This window comes from Cricetulus griseus, chromosome 5 (genome assembly GCF_003668045.3).
Source record: "Cricetulus griseus strain 17A/GY chromosome 5, alternate assembly CriGri-PICRH-1.0, whole genome shotgun sequence".
Lineage (NCBI taxonomy): Eukaryota > Metazoa > Chordata > Mammalia > Rodentia > Cricetidae > Cricetulus > Cricetulus griseus.
The window spans coordinates 101,846,360-101,865,880 of record NC_048598.1 but is presented as its reverse complement, the minus strand read 5'-3'; the positions used below and the strand labels follow the sequence as shown (position 1 = coordinate 101,865,880).

General features: G+C 52.9%; 1 protein-coding gene across 2 annotated transcripts; it reads right to left on the bottom strand.

Annotated features, from left to right (window-relative positions):
• Positions 1–1,280: 1,280 nt before the first annotated feature.
• Thop1 (thimet oligopeptidase 1) lies at positions 1,281–16,530 on the bottom strand. Of its 2 annotated transcripts, none has more exons than XM_027419284.2 (13): positions 16,340–16,530; positions 13,316–13,528; positions 8,946–9,094; positions 7,775–7,918; positions 6,009–6,111; positions 5,414–5,574; positions 4,394–4,529; positions 3,789–4,155; positions 3,393–3,594; positions 2,577–2,763; positions 2,372–2,500; positions 1,906–2,042; positions 1,281–1,691 (listed from the first exon to the last, which is right to left on the bottom strand). In XM_027419284.2, exons 1-13 carry the CDS (start codon positions 16,353–16,355, stop codon positions 1,536–1,538), a joined length of 2,100 nt encoding a protein of 699 aa, XP_027275085.1. In that variant the 5' UTR covers positions 16,356–16,530; the 3' UTR covers positions 1,281–1,535. The 2 variants fall into 2 exon arrangements, with proteins under 2 accessions (XP_027275085.1, XP_027275086.1); XM_027419285.2 differs by having other exon boundaries at positions 7,811–7,918; positions 16,340–16,529.
• Positions 16,531–19,521: the final 2,991 nt, after the last annotated feature.

The window sequence follows — 19,521 nt, the reverse complement described above, 5'->3', positions numbered from 1 at the left end:
CCACCCCTCCAGTTCTAGATCTGTTTTCTGAGACTGACTGGGGGACACCAATTCGCCTAGGCTGGCTGACCAGGGAGCCTCAGGCATCCTCCCTCCCACGCCTGTGCAGACATAAAAACACCCTGCACAAGAATTCAAACGCTGTTGGGGATCAACTCAGGCCAGCAAACCTGCATGGAAAGTGTTACTGAGCCATTGGCCCAGGAACCCACACAAGCCACACTGGCCTGGAAATGCCCATGCCCATGCCCCTGTCTCAGTGGTGGCCTCCTAGATACCAGCATGACATCCTGTATTGTCGTGTCTAAAGAGGATGGCTCTAAGTCTTCAGACAGAGGAGACCCGTGGCTAGTTTGGGACCTTTTTGTTTGTTTGTTTGTTTGTTTGTTTTTGAGACAGGGTTTCTCTGTGGCTTTGGAGGCTGTCCTGGAACTTGCTCTGTAGACCAGGCTGGCCTCAAACTCACAGAGATCCATCTGCCTCTGCCTCCCGAGTGCTGGGATTAAAGGCGTGCACCACCAGCTGTCTAGTGTGGGATCTTGTGTGATCTCACTAGCTTGCTTTGCTACGCCTACTTGATGGGGGTGGGGGTGGGGGTCCTTCTGTGTATATGATTCTCTTATTGGTTCATGAATAAAACCCTGTTTGGCCAATAGAGGCAGGAAGACAGGCGGGACTAGGAGACAAGGAATTCTGGGAAAGATAGGCAGAGAGAGGCACTGCAAAGGGACACCAGTAGCAGAGGAAGGAGTAACCGGTCTTATCCGGTAAGATAAGACTATGTAGAAATACATAGATTAGTAGGTATGGGTTAGTAATTAAGACAGAGCTAGCCAATAAGAAGCCCTAGCCATCGGCCAACAGATTTATAATTAATGTAGACTCTGTGTGTTTATTTGGGGCTGAGCATAGCGGGACCTGGCGGGACAGACATCCAATAACGCCCACTAGCTTTCCAGTTGTGTATTTGTACAGTCTGCTGCTCAGGTCAGCCGGAGGATGCCAGCCTGGGTGCTGCATGAGGCCAGGTCTTTCTTTAAATGCAGATTTAATGGTGGCAAGAGGTTGCCATACTGTAGACAGCCAGCAGGTGGCAGACCTCATCAAATCTTCCCCCTCAACCTGTCCCTAAAACTGGTGGTTGAAAAGAGACACAATGACCCCGAATGACACACTGGCCAGGTGGCCTTAGCACCCTCCAATAGCTGGAGTGGCGGCATGTGACCCAAGAATGTCACAGCCCAGAGCACTGGGAATGTGGCAGGCAAAAGCAACGGAGGAAGGAGCCGGCAGGGGGCCCTGTGTCAAGTTTAATGGCTACATCACAGAGGAACCATGTCCAACACCGGGTGCTGGGGAGGGGCTAGTGCAAGAAGGAGGCCACCAGAGCAGCCTGAGGCCAAGCCCTGAGGGACCTTGAACCGGGGCATGACAAGGATGAGAAACTGCCCCCCAAGCTCATCCACAGGCCTGAGGGCCATTGAGGCCACCCAGTCTGGGCTAGGCTAAGGCACAGGCGGCGAGCTGGTTTGTGGTCAGCAGGCAGGTGGCTCACTGCTCTCTACCTGCAGGCCCTTGCTCAGGAGGAAGGCATCCTGCTTGGGGTCACGACCCAGGAACTGCTTCAGCATGGTGCTGGCATCTTCAGAGCCCCCCGGCCTCAGGATGCTGGTCCGGTAATCCATGCCGACCTGGGGGGCAAAAGGGATTAGGGTCAAAGGGGGATGGGGTTGACAGCTGGGGTTCTATACACCCAGGGGAAGCTCTATAGACCTGGGATCAGCATCTTAGGGTGTGTGCAGGCTCCAGCTGGTACCTGGCTGGGAACCTCATGCAGCCCGGGTACTATTCCTAGCTTCTGCCATAGCTGTTTGGAGGCCCCAGGGGCAATGCACCTCAACTCACCTTGGGGCTCAGCACACCTTCTTGTTTGAAACGTGTGTGGAACATGTCCATGGAGTATACCTCGCTCCACAGGTAGCCATAGTACTGTGCGTCATAGCCGCCAGCCAAGTGACCAAAGGTGGCTGGCATGTTGGTCCCTGGACAGACACAGTAAGGTACAGGCTGCAGTGTCACTCTGGGGAAGAACAGACTGGGCGGGGACAGTGTGGGGCCCATGGTGATGTGTCCTGGGCTCTGAATGGTGTGCAGCATGTCCCTGTGCACCCCCTGTACCAGGCCCGTGACAGACGCTAGCTGCAGCAGACAGGTTAGGTAGGTAGTGTGAGCATGGGTTAAGGCTTCAGGGGGAGTAAGGAAGGCGTGGCTTACGTCTCCAGCAGCCCCAGGGGCTTCCCCATGTTGTGGCTCTCTGGGAGCTGGGTAAGATGGAGGCCCTGCAGTGTCAGGCAGGACTCTGAGCAGTTACCTGGTGTGGCTGGTACCCCAAGGATCTCTTGGCAGAGCCGGGCATACTCCTCAGCTGGGTCTGCATCTGTCTGTGTGTGCAGGACCTGGTCCACCTTGGCTAGGACGATCTGCCGAAGGTTGAAGAGACCTTGGGGGGAGGTCAGAGGTCAGCCAGCAGTAAGTGCCACTAAGCTTCATATCTGGCTAAGGACCTATGGCCTCACCTGCATTGGCCTGGCGTGACTTGATAAGCTTCTCCAGCAGGTCCTGAGGGGCTGCGCTGCCTGTGCGGTAGTGCTGAGACATGCGCACCAGCGGCTCCTTCTCCCACACCCAGTTCTCCAGCATCTGTGATGGCGCCTCCACGAAGTCACGCTCCACATGGGTCCCACTGAACATGGCGAACTCTGCCTACATAGGGCACAAGCGGGGAAAGCCTTAGGCACACTGGTGCCCAGGACGCCCATCTGGCCTAAACCTTTGTGTAACCCCAGCAGGTATCAGGTCGTCGGGCTCCTGCACACTAGACAGCACTGACCGTGGAGGCCAGAGGCTGCGCCATCCATGTCTCTGGGTCCCCAGGCCTCACACTGAGATTCACAAGGTCCCAGCCTCCCGTGCATGCAAACTGCACACAACAGCCCAATGCTAGGAAAAGCTGGGCTGAACGTTACCTCCAAAGCCACCTTAGGATGTAAGTGTGGGCAAGATGGTTATAGAAAGAGAAGATGGCAGTGTGACGAGGCCACAGGGACCACTGCAAGCCACTATCACCCCAGACACAGGGCAAGAGGGAAGAGACAGGCCAATGAAATGGCTCAAAGGGTAAGGGGGCTTGCTGCCAAGCCTGAGGCTATGAGTTCAAACCCCAAGACCCAAATGGTGGGCGAGAGTCAATTGTTCTCTGGTCTGTATATGCAAGGCATGGCACATGCACGCCATATTCCTCACAAGCAAAATAAGCAAATGTAATAAAAACAACTTTCGTACAGCAGAGGGCCCAGTGATGTCCTGACCCTCAGGGGTCCCACATCACACACCTGTGAGCACAGCTGGTGCATGACATGGCCAAACTCATGGAAGTAAGTCTCCACTTCATCATGCTGCAGCAAGGAAGGTGCGTCAGGCGTGGGTTTGGTGAAGTTGGCCACCATGGCCGCAATGGCCAGCTGTCGGCTACCATCCTGCCGTAGGCAGCCAGGCTGTAGGCCGAAGCAGGCTGCATGGCCATACTTCCCTTCCCTGGGGAGTGAGGTGAGGTTCAGAGCAGAGACAACAGACACCCAGGCATCCAGAGCTGGTTCCCGGCAGGGGCTACCAGATCTGTTAGTGGCTACACATCCCCACAGCCAGAGCTCCATGCCATCCTGGACTTCCTGCTCCTCATAGGGAGAGTGACGGTGACCCCTGATGTCCTGGCAGGTCCCCGTGCCCACCTGGGGTACAGGTCGAGGTAGAACTTGCCGATCTCCTCTCCAGAGGCAGTGTCGCGCACCGAGTACAACTGCACATCCTCGTGCCAGGCGGCGGCGCCCTCCTCTAGTGTGAATGTCAGCCCCAGCAGCTCCTGGTAGATGGCCAGCAGCCCACGCGTGACCACTTGCATTGGGAAGTACTCCTTCAGTAGGTTCTGGTCCACACGGTAGCGTGTCTCCTCCACCTGGTTCATGTAGTAGCGCATGTCCCACGCGTGGATGTGCCCATCAAAGGGCAGGCCCCGCTTGCTGCACTCTGCCTCCTTCAGCTCCAGGATCACTGCACGCTCCTGCTCACCCAGTGGCTTCAGCTTCTGTGCCAGCTCATCTGCAGAGGCACCACTGTCACCCTCAGCCACCCCTACTGCCCACATGACACAGGGTCTGCAACGTCATCCACGGCGCAGGAGCCACGGAAGAGCGAGTGCACATGGAGGGCTGGACACTGCATGTGGGGCCTCCCTGAGACTGACAGGACAGTGACCAGTGATAATGGCCGTCCAGGATCAAAGGGTAGGGCACAGGGAGGAGCCCATGGGCAGGGTGGGGTGGGGCCGGGTGGCTACCTAGGAAGGTGGCTACTGTTTGGCTGGTCTTGGCCATGTTCATCTCCAGGACGTAGTCAGCATGTGTAGGGAACCCCAGGAGGCGGGACTTCTGTGCCCGCAAGGACACCAGTTCCTTTAGGATGGCACAGTTCTCCTGCAGAGACACAGCAGTTGTGGCCCCAGCTATGCACCACCCAGACAGGACCATGAGTGCACAGAGAGGTGAGGGTTGGCTGTCCTGGGACTGGTCTTGGGCACCACAAGCCCGATCACACACACCAAGGCATCTCCTGCCTTGGAGATGGCACAATAGACAATGGGGGACAATTGCATAGTCCATTTGGCTGCCATAAAGGAAGAACAGGGCCATGACGCAGCACTGTGCCCAGGGAAGCACCTTCCCAGCACTGACATGGGCCTGGACACCCCACCCACAGCATCTGTTGCGTGGTGACACAGCACCTCAAAACACCCAGGGGGCAGGAGGCCTGCTGGGGGCAGCACAAGCCACATACAGGGGCCTTTGGGAAGTCAGGGGAGATTTAGGGGTGAGGAGTCCTGAGGAATCCATTTGGTTAAATGATGGTGCCAAGCCTTCCCCAGTTCATGGCCCGGGATCTGAGGCCCAAAGTTCACAGACAGCGAGTTAAGTCTATTCCGAGCCATCCACAGAAGTCATATGCCTACCTCAAACTGCTGCTGGAGGGGGGTGGGGGGACAGGCCCCACTCACTCTAAGCAAATGAAGTGGTAACAGGTGCCTCCATTCCCTGCCCTGTCTACTGAAGCTAAGGACCCTCACCTGTAACCCTTTGGCCAACGGGAAGCCAAGAGCATGGCACCTCCTGGAGAGCCACACTGCCTCACCTGCTCAAGGGCTAAATTGTAGACTTCCCATATAAAGGCCATCAGGTATCCTTGTGACAGTGAACACCTGAGCACAGGGACACAGCAGGCAGCTGCAGAGGAGCAGTGTGCAGCAGGGTGCCGGGAGGAGACGGGACACGAAGCGTGCGGGACAGCTGTGGCTGCAACCCACCTCCTTGCAGCGGCAGTTGAAGGCCTCTTCTACCAGGCGCCGTGTCTCGGGCACATGGCACTTCTTCAGCAGTGGGAAGTAATGTGGGTACTTGAGGGTGACCTTCAGCTTTCCGTCTGCAGTCTTCTCCAGCGAGTTCAGGAAGTCCTCGGGGAGCCCACCTGTGGATGCGGACGGACCCCTCAAACAAGGCCAGCAGCCCTGACCCCAGAACCCCTGGGGAGCCTCCCAGAGCCATGGGTGACCTTGGCAGGATGTCCCCAGCTGGCCAGGGAGTATGGCACAGGCTGAAGAATGGTGGTCAGTGATGCGCCACCATCCCAGGCATGTGAGACGCTGGGGAGCTGCCAGGAAGCCTTGGACCCCAAAGGCGATAGGAGGCACCAGAGAGCTGGTGGCATCACAGCTGCAGGGGGAAAGTCCCATAGATGCTAATCCTCCAAGGTCCCAGGCCTGGGCAAAAACTCACTACCCCTTATCCTGGGCTAAAACCCATACTGTATAGCAGGGTGCCTGTGGGGTCCTGGACAAACAACAGCGCCAGGGTAGCATCGCCAGGCGTGAGGATGCCCACCCCCATGGCACACGCACTCACCCAGCTCCTCTCGTGTGAAGGGCAGAAAGGTGGTGTCCTCATTTAGGTTCTTGTTGAAGTCAATGCACAGCAGGCTCAACTTCTTCTTGATACCCTTGATCTTCTACAAAGACAGTAGTGTGGGGGATACTGGCCTCCACCATCACTCCAAACCACCCTGACACAGCAGAGTGTGTGTATGTGTGTGGGGACACTAGCCTCCGCTGTCCCTCCAGGCTGCTCCTCCCAAGACTACCCAGAAAAGGATGACAGGAGCTGGGGGCTGGTATGACCTCCACTGTGGTGAGATATTGTTTATGATTTATTAGAGCTTGCCTGAGGATTCAGAAAGCAAAGTCAGCCACAAGCCATAGAAGCCAGGCACACACCTTTAATCCCAGCAGCCAGAAGCTAGGAGGTGGTGGTACTCACTTTAATCCTAGGACTCAGGATTAAGAGGTAGACGATCTCTGTGAGTCCAAGCCCACCCAGATCTACACAAGAGTGAATCAGTCTAAAGGAGAATCATAGCTCACACCTTTAATCCCAGCATTAGGGAAATACATAAGACAGAAGCAAGGTCTCAGAGAGGCTTTTTGTTCTCCAGCCACACTGAGGAGAGGCAGAAGTCTGAGCCTTGATGAAGAACTCGTGCATGGATCAGTCCTCTCAGCCTGAGCTAGAGGTGAGAGCTAATGGCCAGCTGCTTTGCTTTTCTGACCTTCAGCTTGAAGCTTGAACCCCAATGTCAGCCTCTGGGTCTTTATTTTCTGTGTTACACTCTGCTGCATCCCAGGCACCTCTAGACCCGTGTCCTCTCCTCCAGGAAATATCCTCAGCCTGCAGCCTGTGGTCTGGCCATGGTGGCAAAGATGGGGTTCTATCTTTGTCTGCTACAGGGTCTAGGGTTTAACGAGCAATCAGCTCAGGGATGTGCTATCAAATGGATAGGCCTATAATCAAGGCTGTGATAGGCCAGTGGCAGGGGCCCTCTGTGACTGGCCCCTGAAGTCCCTGCCTCAGGCCCTTGCCATCAGCACATGGCAACATGGTTCTAAGAATCACAGCATAGACGTCAGGGGCTGCAGGGCCTCTGTGGGGTCTGGACACAAGCCCAGGAGACTCCAGACACTTCCTTCTCCTCAAAGCCACCAGGCCAATGAGTGCGCACTGGAATGGGGACCAGGCATGGGTGCAAGAGGCAGGGACCACTAGGACCCCCGGTTCTAAGTAGGGTGACCTCTTTTCCCTTGCCGAACTTACAAGAATGGGCACGTGGGCCTTCAGTGATCACAGTGACTCTATGGAAGGGCACAGACAAGCTGGGCCCTGTTCTCTAGGGCTATGAGTCCCAGGGGGCATTGGGCTCTCTGCTGGCTGTCAGCACCTTAGCAGGACGGCATCTCTATTAAGTGAAGGTTCTGGGGTCCCACCCAAGGTGTGCCTAACCCTTTCAAGGCACACTTCTAGCATGGAACCCACACAATCTCTTCCTTTGTGCAGCGTAAGTGCCACTGGGCCTCATCTCTCCAGTCAGCTATGGTCTCTGCCTTGCGTGACGCATGCATGGCCTTAGCATGACACCCATCTCTTCTGTGCATACCACATCATTAAGCCAGCTAATGAGGCACGCATGGGGACCCACATTCCAGGCCTGACAGAGCTGACTCAGCCAAGCACAGTGGAGGAAGCGTGGGTGGCTGCAAACGCTCTGGTTAGTGGCTCTGCATGCACGTGCTTCCCTAGGCTCAGGCCCCAGGCAGAGCACAGGGACAAAGTTGTCAGACCTTGACTGGAACTCTTTCAGGACAGGGCACACCCACCTCTTGCGTGTCCTGAGGTAGGTGGAGCCCGTTCCTCCGGCCTAGCTTGATCAGCCGCTCCAGGTAGCGAGCTGCCTCTGGCTGCAGGGAGTCCTTTGGGACTTTCTCCTGGAAGAAGCCATCAAAAGCTCACATCAAACACTGGACAACAACTCAGGGAACTGTGTCCCTTTCTGTGGCTTTCACAGCAAGAGAAGGCACCCACATGGCAGCTCATAACCACCTGTGGCTCCAGCTCCAGCAGCAGCACACGTGAACACACCCACACAGAAAGAAAAAACATACATGTAATTAAAAGAACAACATCCTAAAAACCAATAAAAACCCAACAATCTGATCATGATACAGACGGGTCTGCACCCCAAGCCAGTACTGGGGGAGCCTAGACAGGGGTCTACACTGACCAGTCCCCAGCCCCTCAATGGGGGATTCTAGGAGGGGCTTCTCCACCAAGAATTTCAACTATCTTTACTTATTCAACAGGGTCTCATGCAGCCCAGGCTGGCTTGGAATAAAGACAGCCTTAAACTTCTGAGTCTCTTATCTCTACCTGCTAAGTGCTAGGATGAGAGGCATGTACCACAATACTGTGTTCTATCCCAAAGGCCCTGGATGGCCTTGCACTGGTGACCCTGCTGCCTCAGCCTGACACGTGCTGCAATGACAGGCCTGGGTCACACACACTCAGTCCTGCAGCACATCTTTTTTTTTTTTGGGGGGGGGCGGTGTTTTGAGACAGGGTTTCTCTGTGGCTTTGGAGGCAGTCCTGGAACTTGCTCTGTAGACCAGGCTGGTCTCGAACTCACAGAGATCCACCTGCCTCTGCCTCCTGAGTGTTGGGATCACAGTCGTGCACCACCAACACCCGGCCCTTGCATCACATCTTATATAGCTGCATGATAACTACAGGTACTTTAATAACACCCAGGCCACAGTGCAGGCCTGCTTTCAACATGCCATCAGCAGTTCAAGTTGGATACCCCACAAAGTGGCTCACACCCATAGGCTGGGGGGGGGGGAGCATGCCACATGCCAGCGTAGAGCCAGCACCCCTGTGCCTGGTACCCCTCTGGTTTGACTTACTTTTCCCAAGACTTAGGTCATCACCCCTTGGCCCTCTGTTGCCAACACGCACCTGCAGCCACACGACCCTCTGGTACACGTCCTGCCTCATGCTCATCTCCACATCAAACTCTGAGAGCTTCTTGTCGGCCTCTGTGCTAGCTGCACGGATGTCCTTGGACGGAGACACATGCTGGGGGAAGTCCAGAATGTTCCTCTGTACTGAGGGTGAGACATGAGGACAAGGTAAGAGGAGCAGGTCTGTGGGCTGCCTTTGCGCCCCAGGTTCAAGCACTTGGACAGAGCGGGAGTACTGTCACCCTTAGCCTTGGGGACGCCACAGCAGAGACTCAAGACAGTACAGCAGACACATTCAGGCATGCTAATGGGAGAATGGTTCCATGGCTGACCCGATCATGGAAGTAGCCCTTATGCCTGCCATTCCAGCACCACAGAGGCTGAGGCAGAAGGAGCAGGCCAGAATTTGGAGCTAGCTTTAGCTACAGAGTGAGATAGTGGGGACCACACGAGCTTGAATGTTTACTACACTTGTCCTGTGACCCAGTCCACTCCCCAAGCATGAAGCCAAGAGGAATAAGAGCACAGGTCACTATCAAATCTTGTGCACGTGCCACAGCAGGACCCCAACAGCCTAAGGTGGGGACCCTCAGTTCACACTCACACACTGGAGTATCATGCAGCCCTAAACAGGGGTGAGCCTGACACTCACACCACAATACCAGCCAGAGACAGAAGCACAAAGGTCACAGGGCATGGGACTCCATGACAAGAAACATTCAGAGACAGAAAGAAGACCTGTGGGTGTGGGACGGGAGTGGGAAGGCACTGCCGCCAAGGAGGTTCAGTGTGGGTGGTGACAGCCCTGTATGTTCATGCCATAGAGTCATGGTTTCATTTGGATGGCGCCGGCCAATGCAGGAAGGAATCTGCTCCCTTCAATACTTTAGCTGCCCATCAAGCAAGTGACCGGAGCCCCGGCAGGCACATAGCATGCAGCAGGGCTGGGAAGGGCCTGGAGGACCAGGAGGCCTCCAGGAGAGGGGAAAACAAAGGACAAGACCTCCATGCAGAGGCCATGGGGATGAACCGAGGAGCTGTGAGGGGCACCTCAGACCTACTTGTTTCTCTGATGGGGGAACTTCCTTCTGTATATGTTTCTCTTATTGGTTGACGAATAAAACACTATGTGGCCAATAAGAGGCAGGAAGATAGGTGAGGCTAGGAGACGAGAAGGCTAGGGAGAGGAAGGCTCAGAAGGGTCATGAGGAGACACCATGCAGCGGAGGAAGGAGCAACAGGTTCAGACCCTTCTCCAGTAAGATAAGACCATGTGGAAATACTTAGATTAATAGAAATGGGTTAATAATTATGACAGAGCTACCCAATAAGAAGCCCTAGCCATTGGCCAACAGGTTTATAATTAATGTAGCATCCTTGTGTTTATTTGGGGCAAAGCAGCTATGGAACCAGGCAAGACAGAAACCTCCATCATTTCTCTCTCTCTCTCTGATTTTTCAAGACAGGGTTTCTCTGTGTAGCTTTGGAGCCTATCCTGGCACTCGCTCTGTAGATCAGGCTGGTCTCAAACTCACAGAGATCCACCTGCCTCTGCCTCCCGAGTGCTGGGATTAAAGACGTACGCCAACACTGCATCATTTCTCTCTCTCCTTTTTTTTTTGGTTTTTCGAGACAGAGTTTCTCTGTAGCTTTGGAGGCTGTCCGGCACTCGCTCTTGTAGACCAGGCTGGTCTCGAACTCACAGAGATCCACCTGCCTCTGCCTCCCAAGTGCTGGGATTAAAGGCTTGTGCCACCAACGCCCGGCTCATTTCTCCTTTTCTTCTTTCTGTTTTGCAACAAGGTCTTGCTATAGCCAAGTGAGGCCCGAACTTGTGGCAATCCTCCTGCCTCAGCACACAGAGTGCTGGAATTGTAGGTGTGAGCCACTACATTGGGTGGAAGAGCATTGGGAGATGCCAGCAGGGATATCAAAGGAGGCCTAATACAGCAATATTAGACGAAGGTGATGGGGAATGTACTTCTGTGTATGTTCATCTTATTGATTGTTGAATAAAGTACTGTTTGGCCAATGAGGCAGCAAGTTAGACGGGACTAGGAGTCAAGGAGGATTCTGGGAAATGTAGCAAAGAAGTGGTGATCCGCAGGAAGTGACATAGCAGGGAGACTCACATATAAACAAGGACAGGAAGGAAGTGGGCCCCTTCTCTCTTCCTCCAGAGTCACCATGTGATCCCGGGATGAGGACGCCAATGGAAGGCATCCTAAATAAGATAAATCTTATAAAATATATAGATTTAGGGCTGGAGAGATGGCTCAGAGGTTAAGAGCACTGACTGCTCTTCCAGAGGTCCTGAGTTCAATTCCCAGCAACCACATGGTGGCTCACAACCATCCGTTACGAGATCTGGTGCCCTCTCCTGGTGTGCAGATATACATGGAAGCAGAATGTTGCATGCATAATAAATAAATAAATAAAATAATAAAATAAATAAAATCTTTAAATAAATATATATATAGATTTATGATAATTAAGACTGAGGTAACAGATGAGAAATCCTAGTCATTGGCCAAGCAGCATTTGTACCTAATAGAAGTCTCTGTGTATTATTTGGAGCCCTAACACAGCGAGCGGAACTCAAGCGGGTGGCGGAAAGATTTATTGTAACACTAAGGGAACGGGGACCAAGGGGAACCACCAGGCAAGATTTCCACCTGAGACCAGCGGAAGAGAACACTGCTTCATGTATGAGGGTAAACTAAGGCTGGGGATGAAACCAGAGCAGGTGTGAGAGCAGAAGCCAACTGCATCAGAGGAATGCGTAAGACCATAGCGAGGTGGGGGTGGGGGGATGGGGCCGTCAATGACGGGACAGGAAACTGGTGGCAGGCCCATCTGGACGTAGGCAGAAGGGTTATGCTGGATCCAACGCAGAGAGGCCTCAGTGGCCTGGACATGTGTTTCCTGCCCATTTCTAGAAAGGGGCTTGGGACACAGTGACCATCAGACTGGGCAGACTGGACCTTGGGTCTGCTGGGTCTGAGAAGGAAGCTGCCATGCTAGATGGCAACAGGAACACCTAGCATCATGTTAGAGGCACAGAGCAGAGGTAGGGTGACACATAAGGGTGTGAAGAGTTAGTGCTGATGGCCATAGCTCAGCCCTGAGAGGGGCCTCTGATAGCACTGAGGCCGAGACATGAACGATGATCATGGAACTCTCTGCATCAAAAATTCTGCTGTGGTAACAGAAAGCAGATACCCTGCTGAGAACATGGGGGCATGCCCCATGAGACACCGAGGCAGGAGGACAACCAGGACTTACAACTGTCTGGCAGGCACAGAATTGACTCAAAACAAAATGAGGGATAGTGAGAAACGGTCTGTCATCAAGTCCTGACAACCTGAGTGTGACCCACATGGTAGGAAGAAAGAACGGGCGAATGCAAGGTGCATCCGGGCTATGGCGGAATATGCATGAACACTGACACATGTCATCCCAGCATGCAGGAGGCTGAGGCAGGAGGCCTGCAAATTTGAGACCAGCCTGGGTTGCACAGTCAGACCTTGTCTCAGAAAACAAAAGAACCAAGGAGATGGCTCAGTGCTTAGCAGACTAGCTGCCCCTGAGAGGACACAGGTTTGGTTCTTATCACCCACACAGGGATCACAACCACCTGTGACTCCAGGTCCACGAGAGCTGATGCCCCTCTGGCCCTGTATAGCCTCAGCGGGCACTGCACACAAAGGTACACACACACAAACATACACACACACACAAACATACACACACACACAAACATACACACACACACACACACACACACACACACACACACACACACACCACACAAGCAGCATACACACACAGAGAATATTTTTGTTGGTTGTGTTTTCTTTTCTTCTTCTGTTTATTAGACAGGGTCTTGCTATGTAGGCCAGGCAGTCTCAGAACTCACCACATAGACTAGACTATCTCAGAACTCATTGTGTAGACCAGGCTAGCCTTAAACTCACAGAGATCCACCTGAATCTTTAATCCCAGGTGCTGGGATTAAAGGGTGTGTGCCACAAACCTGGTCCAAAAATAAAGAATTTAAATCTCTAAAAGAAAGAAAACAAATTTGGACAAGGCATGTTTGGCAGCTCAGGTAGGAGCTGACACCTGGTTCACAGAAGCCACAAGGAACTTGGTTTCAGGGCTGTCACCGTCTTGCTCTTTACACCCATGCTTCAGGGAAACACAGTCACATTGAATGGCAGACAGCAGAAGGCGTGAGGCTGCTTCTACCTGCCTGGTTGGGCAAGCAGGTCCAACCGCCACACCTGCCCTGAGTGGCAGGCCACCCTGATGGCTCCCTCTTGTCACTGGTCTCTGCAAATACAAAGGACATACTGAGCTCACCTGTGTAGGTCACCTCCACATCAGCCAGTGCCTTCAGTGTACTCTCATAGGACACATCCTGGAAGTCCTGGGTGCCCACACGGTCGTACACACACTTGGTCTGCTCAATGAGCTCCTTGGTCAGTGCCTGGATCTGCTGTGCACTCAGGTCCCACCGTAGATGATTCACCAGGGAGCACGGGGACACTGCATCTACAACGTCCCCAGAACAGGCTGCAGGAAAAAGAGCAGAACAATTGATTTCAGCAGGAGCATAAGCAAGAGGCCCAAGGGCTTCTTTGTGGGAAGCCCTGAGCCTCTACGCAGAAGAGCCTGCCCAGCATCCTCTTCCCAGGACCTGCTGAAGTAACGAGATCATGAGGCAGAGCCCCAGCCCAGCCCTTCATGATGTGGAGGGATACCTTATGCAGGGGTTCCACCCTGACCCCACCCCTCCCCTCACTGGGGTATTCTAGACAGGGCTCTCTACTGCCGAGGGATCCTACTGCTTGGACAAATGCAGTCCTAGAAATGCACAGGTTCTCGTCAGCTGCATCCTTTCAAGGTCCGCAGAGGCCAACCCTCAGGGTTTCCAGACATCCATCTTTCTGCTGCTCCCTGTTCTCCATGCCATGGTGTGGCCACCCAGCCACCCAGCAGCATGCCACTCAGGATTAGGCATGGCTGAGGTATAATTAAGGCCATCCCTGCCCACATCGGGCCTCAATGACAAAGGCAGGTGTAGAAGTGGGGCTGGCAGGAGCCCGGGATGACGAATAGGAAAACTGCCCAGGGACAGGTGCTGTTGCCGGACAGGGCAGTGAATACCACCAGCTGCTGGCACTGACCATACAGCCCAGCAACACTTGTTCAGCTGATGGTACCAGGCAGCTGGACAGGGCCATCTTGCTCTGTGTCCCATGATAATTCGCCTATAATTCAGGGCCATGTGAAATACAGGTGGGCTGGCACACGCTCACCACAGAGCATTCAAGCCTTCACCAGACAGCAACAAGGACCCTTAAGATGGGGGTGGGGAAGGAAAGAGGACTGTCTACCAGGAGGGTGTTTCCACAAAGAAGACTGGGTGAGGAGATGGGTAGCTGTTCTCACAGGGCTCAGGAGGCTGACGCAGGTTTCCATGTTTGAGGCCCAAATAGAGAATATAATGAAACCATGCTTCTCACAAGGAAAAACAAAACTAGGGACTGGGACTGTGGCTCAGTGGGTAGAGCACTCACCCAGTGTGCACAATGCCCTTGTTCCGTCCCCACCATCATTTAACAAAAAGAATCAGGTGCAGTGGGGGACAACCATGAAGCTGAGGCAGAAGGACAACGTTCAGGATCATCAGGGCTACATATCAAGTGTGAGGCCAGCCTGGGGTACATGGACCCTGCCTCAAAATTCAAAACCATAAAAGTTGTGCACACCTTTAATCCCAGCACTCAGGAGGCTGAGGCAGGTGGATTTCTGAATTTGAGACCAGCCTGGTCTACAGCGTGAGTTCCAGGGCCACACAGAGAAACCCTGTCTCACTATATAAATAAGTGAGGTGGGCAGATAAGGAGGAGAAATACTTGGTGTCAATTCCTGTCCTCCATGTTTTAGTGTGTGTGTGCACACACACAGGACTTTAGAAGTGGGGGCACAGGCTGGAGAAATGGCTCAGTGGTTAAGAGCACTGGTTGCTCTTACAGAAGATCCTGTTTCAATTCCCAGCATCCACATGGCAGCTCACAACTGTCCATATCTCCTGTTCCAGGAGTTCAGACACCATCACACAGACATACATAAAAGCAAAATACCAGTGTAAATAAAATACAAATAAATTTGTTTTAAAAAACAAATAATGTTTTTTTTAAAAAGTGGGGTAAGGTCAGCTGTGAGAACAGGGAGAGCCCTATAATTCTGGAGAAGTCAGGATTTCAACATCTTTCTGTAAACATTTAGATTACCGCCTCCCATTTCAGGTCACCTTCAGGATCCTGAGGCAAGAGTAATTCTAATTATGCCTGGTACCATGATCACAACTGGGGATGATCCACAAACATGAGAAAATCCAAGGAGGTGCCACACATCCCAGGCCACTGTCTAAGACTTGGGACACAAGTCACAAAGTGCCTTTTTTATTCCCACTGATTCTGGCTGGGAGCTCAGGACGTGGGCTCCCAGCCGACCACATCACCAACCCTTTTTACTGTCTAAGATAGATCTTGCCAAATTGCCCAGACTAGCCTTGTCATCTTTGGAGGCTGGATCGGTTCCCTTTACTGAATTAAGCAAGTCCAGGGGACAACCAATGGCTAAGCAGTTGAAGGTGCTCACTGCCGACCCCGAGAACCTGAGTTTGATCCCCAGACTCACGAGGTGGAAAGAGAATGGAATGGACATCCCTACACATTCACACACTACATCATGCCTTAAAAATAAAATCCAAACTTTTTGTGCTGTCTACATCTGACCCTGGATCCCTGTCCTCACCCTCACAGGGTGGCTCCTCCTCAGGGCCTCAGAAAGAGGAGACTCCCAACCGGCCAGCATCCTCGTTCCCCTGCGTTAAGAGGCTTGGGCAGGAGAGCAGGCTCAGTGGCGAAGAGCTTTTGCTGCTCTTCAGAGGACCCTAGTTCGGTTCCCAGCACCCCTAAAAGGCCACTCGCAACCACCTGTAAGGAACTCCAGGTACAGAGGGCCCGCCGCACGCCTCTGGCCTGCGTGGTACTGTACTCAGGTGCACACCCGCCACACTTAAAAACTATCCTTAAAAAGAGACCTGATTGGAGCTGCGCCCCTGACCTTGCTATACGCTAGATGGGACACCTGTCCCAGCAGCCCTGCAGAAACCCCTGTGCCTTCGCGCCATCATCGCCGGACTGCCAGACCACTCATTCTCGTCAGGAAAGTCTTTTACATCTTTTTAAATGCCGTCTGCCAAGAGGATGAGGTCATGGGGCAGTTGGGTCATTCATTTTGCAGATGAGGGGATCGGGGTACCGGGCATCGCACAGGCTCCAGGAGCCGGGCCTGGTGAGGGGCGGCCGGTACCTGCGGGGGGCTTCATGGCGACGAGCTGCGCGCGCACGGAAGGCCGTGCTCCCAATCCTCAGCCTGGGCCGCCGGTCTCCTCGGAGCTCACCGACCCCTGCCCGCTGCTCCGCCGTCGCCCGCACACTGAGGCGCCCGCCACCGCGCGCTCGGGGCACGCTGGGAAGGCGTCTGCGCGCCAGGGCAGGCGGGCGGCGGGAGTGCGCATGCGCGCAGCACCTCCAGACCAGCGCTGGGCACCGCGGCTCCGCCCGTCTCCTGGAGGTTGTCCATCGTGTGGTGTGGTTCTGCGCGTGCGCACAATACCAGCGAGGTCGGGATTGGCTTCAGAGAATGGTGGGCGGGGCCTTAAAGCAGTCAGAATGCTGTTTCTATGGAAACCTAACATCTTTCTGCTCTGCGTGGGGATATTGCCTGCTGCAGACCTTGTGCGTTTGCCCTTGGTATGGTCGTTCATTTCTTTCCGTTTTTCAGTTCGTGTAGTCCAGGCTAGCCTCACCTTCGCCATGTAGCCAAGGTTGACCTTGAACTCCACTCCAGATCCCGCCCTTCCCTTCTGAGTTCTGGGATGACAGGAGCGTACATAGAGAAACCTTGTCTCGAAAAACAAAACAAAACACAAAAGTACCTTATAGGACACAGAGTTTATTTCAACTTGCAGCTCATGGCACAGGCCCTGGGGAAATCCAGGCAATAAGATCTCAAAGCCATAGGTAACATCACATTTAGAACTTAGAAATGGCACTGCCTGAGTGGTACTGATCCACTCACTTTCTCCATTTTTAGGTCAGGATCCCTGCCCAGGGAATAAACTGCCCAGAGCCTTCCTCCGTGAGATAATCAAGATAATCGACCGGGAAGGAGCACCCCCCCACACTCGGGATCCAATCAGATTAACGGGTTACATTGATCATCATGGCTACCTACAAAAAGAGAATAAGAAAAGAAATACCATCCTGGGGCTGGACAGCTGGTTCTGCCCACAAATGCACACAGGAGCCTTGGACAAAGTGGTGGGGCTAGACCAGCAGATTCTCAGAGGAGTCAAGACCATGATGAGGAAACCCACAGAATCAGCTGATCGGAGCTAGGGAGAGATCACTGACTCAGGTCTGACAAATGGGGAACCTCCATAAGACTGAACTAGATTCCCTTAATATAGGTGACAGTGGTGTAACTGGGACAATATATGAGGCCACCGACAGTGAGTCCAAGATCTAACTCTAAAGCACAAACTGACTTAGTGTAGCCCATTCTATATGGAGACATATCCTGCTCAGCCTAGACACAGGGGTGTGGGGGTGGAGAGGTGCCTTGGTCCTGCCTCAATGAGATGATGGGACAGACTTAGTTGACTTTCTATGGAAGGCCTTACCCTCTCCGTGGAGCAGATGGGAGGTGGGGGGAGGTGTGGGGAGTGGGAGGAGAGATGGGAGGGGGAACTTGTATTGGAATGTAAAAAGTAAATTAGTAAAAATGTTTTTAAAAGATGTGCTACAATGTTTTGTTGTGGCACATTTGCTTTAATGATGCAGAGATGTGTTGCATTCTTTTATGTTGAATTTGTTTAACGCTGTGAAGCTGTGATTCTTTCTCTAAAACACCTGATTGGTCTAATAAAGAACTAAATGGCCAATATTGAGGCAGGAGAAAGGATAACCGGGGCTGGCAGGAGAGAGAATAAATAGAAGGAGAAAAAGAAAGATCTCAGAACAAGAGAAGGAAGAAGAGACAGGGCCAGCCTGCCATGGAGTAAGAATGAAATTAAGACACACAAAGCCCAGAGGCAAAATGAAGACACGATGATTTAAGAAAGGCTGGCTGGCCAGGCATTGGTGGCCCATGCCTTTTATCCCAGCACTTGAGAGGCAGAGGCAGGCGGATCTCTGTGAGTTTGAGGCCAGCCTGGTCTACAGAGTCAGTTCCAGGACAGGCTCCAACGCCACAGAGAACCCTGTGTCCAAAAACCATAAAAAAAAGAAAGAAAGAAAGAAAGAAAGAAAGAAAGAAAGAAAGAAAGAAAGAAAGAAAAGCTGGCTGTGTGTGTGTGTGTGTGTGAGAGAGAGAGTATTTGTGGATATGCTGTTTTGTCTGCGGCACCACCTCCATGCAGTACTCACAGCAGCCAGAAGAGGGCTCTGGAATTGGGGTAAACAGCTGAGAGCTGCCTTGTAGGTGGTATCTCTTGAACCTAGGTCCTCTGGAAGAGAGGCCAATGCTCTTAATTACTGAGCTCTGCGGAATTTTTTTTTTTGTCTTTTTTCGTCTTTTTTTTGATTTTTAAGATTGGGTCTCAATAGCCTGGTTGACCTGGAATTTGTTATGAGGATGGCCTCTCTATCTCCAGAGTGTTGCATGACAGGCATGCACTTCCACATCTGGTTTCTGCAGTTCTGGAAATGCAACAGGGCTTGAGTGTGCTTAGCCAGGGTTCTACCTACTGAGCCCCTCCCTTGAGGTCATTACAGCACCTTCAACACTGGAGAGGTCTCATCACTCCTAGTTTTCCTTTGTGTGTGTGTGTGTGTGTGTGTGGGGTCACATTTGAGATGTGGTCTCATTTAGTAGCCCAGGCTCAATGATCCTCCTGCCTCAGCCTTGCCCAGTGCACATATGAGCCATAGTTTGGAACTTTTTTCCCCGTTGCTTGAGAATTTTCACCCAAGTTTGTATTCATGTATGCTGCTCCCTGTGTCTCCGGTGTTATTTTTCTTTTCCTTTCAGATTTTTTTCATTTGTCAGCTGTGAGGAATCAGACACATCCCCACATCATCACTTTCCACTGCCCAAGGAGGACTCCCTCATCTTGCAGGACTAGGCTACCAATTACACAGACTCATGACTTGGATGTGTAAAGACTCGTGGGAGTGGCCAGTTCACGAAGCAGCACTGGGTGTGATGTGATACAGGCCTCCATGAGTTGGGGGAGGGGGCTGAAGGGGAGTCTGGGAAGACATGAAGGTGCCCACATCATGTCCATTTCTCAGACTGTCAGCCCCCAAATCACCACTTGGAGACTTGTTATTAGTTATGAATGCTCGGCCTCGGCTTAGGTTGTCCCACTAGCCATTATAACGTTCTTTAGCCTGCTTCTATTCGTCTATGTTTTGCCTTGGGGCTTTTTCCCTTTCTTTCATTCTGTATGTCCTACTCCATTTCCAGCTGGCTAGCCCCAAGTGTCT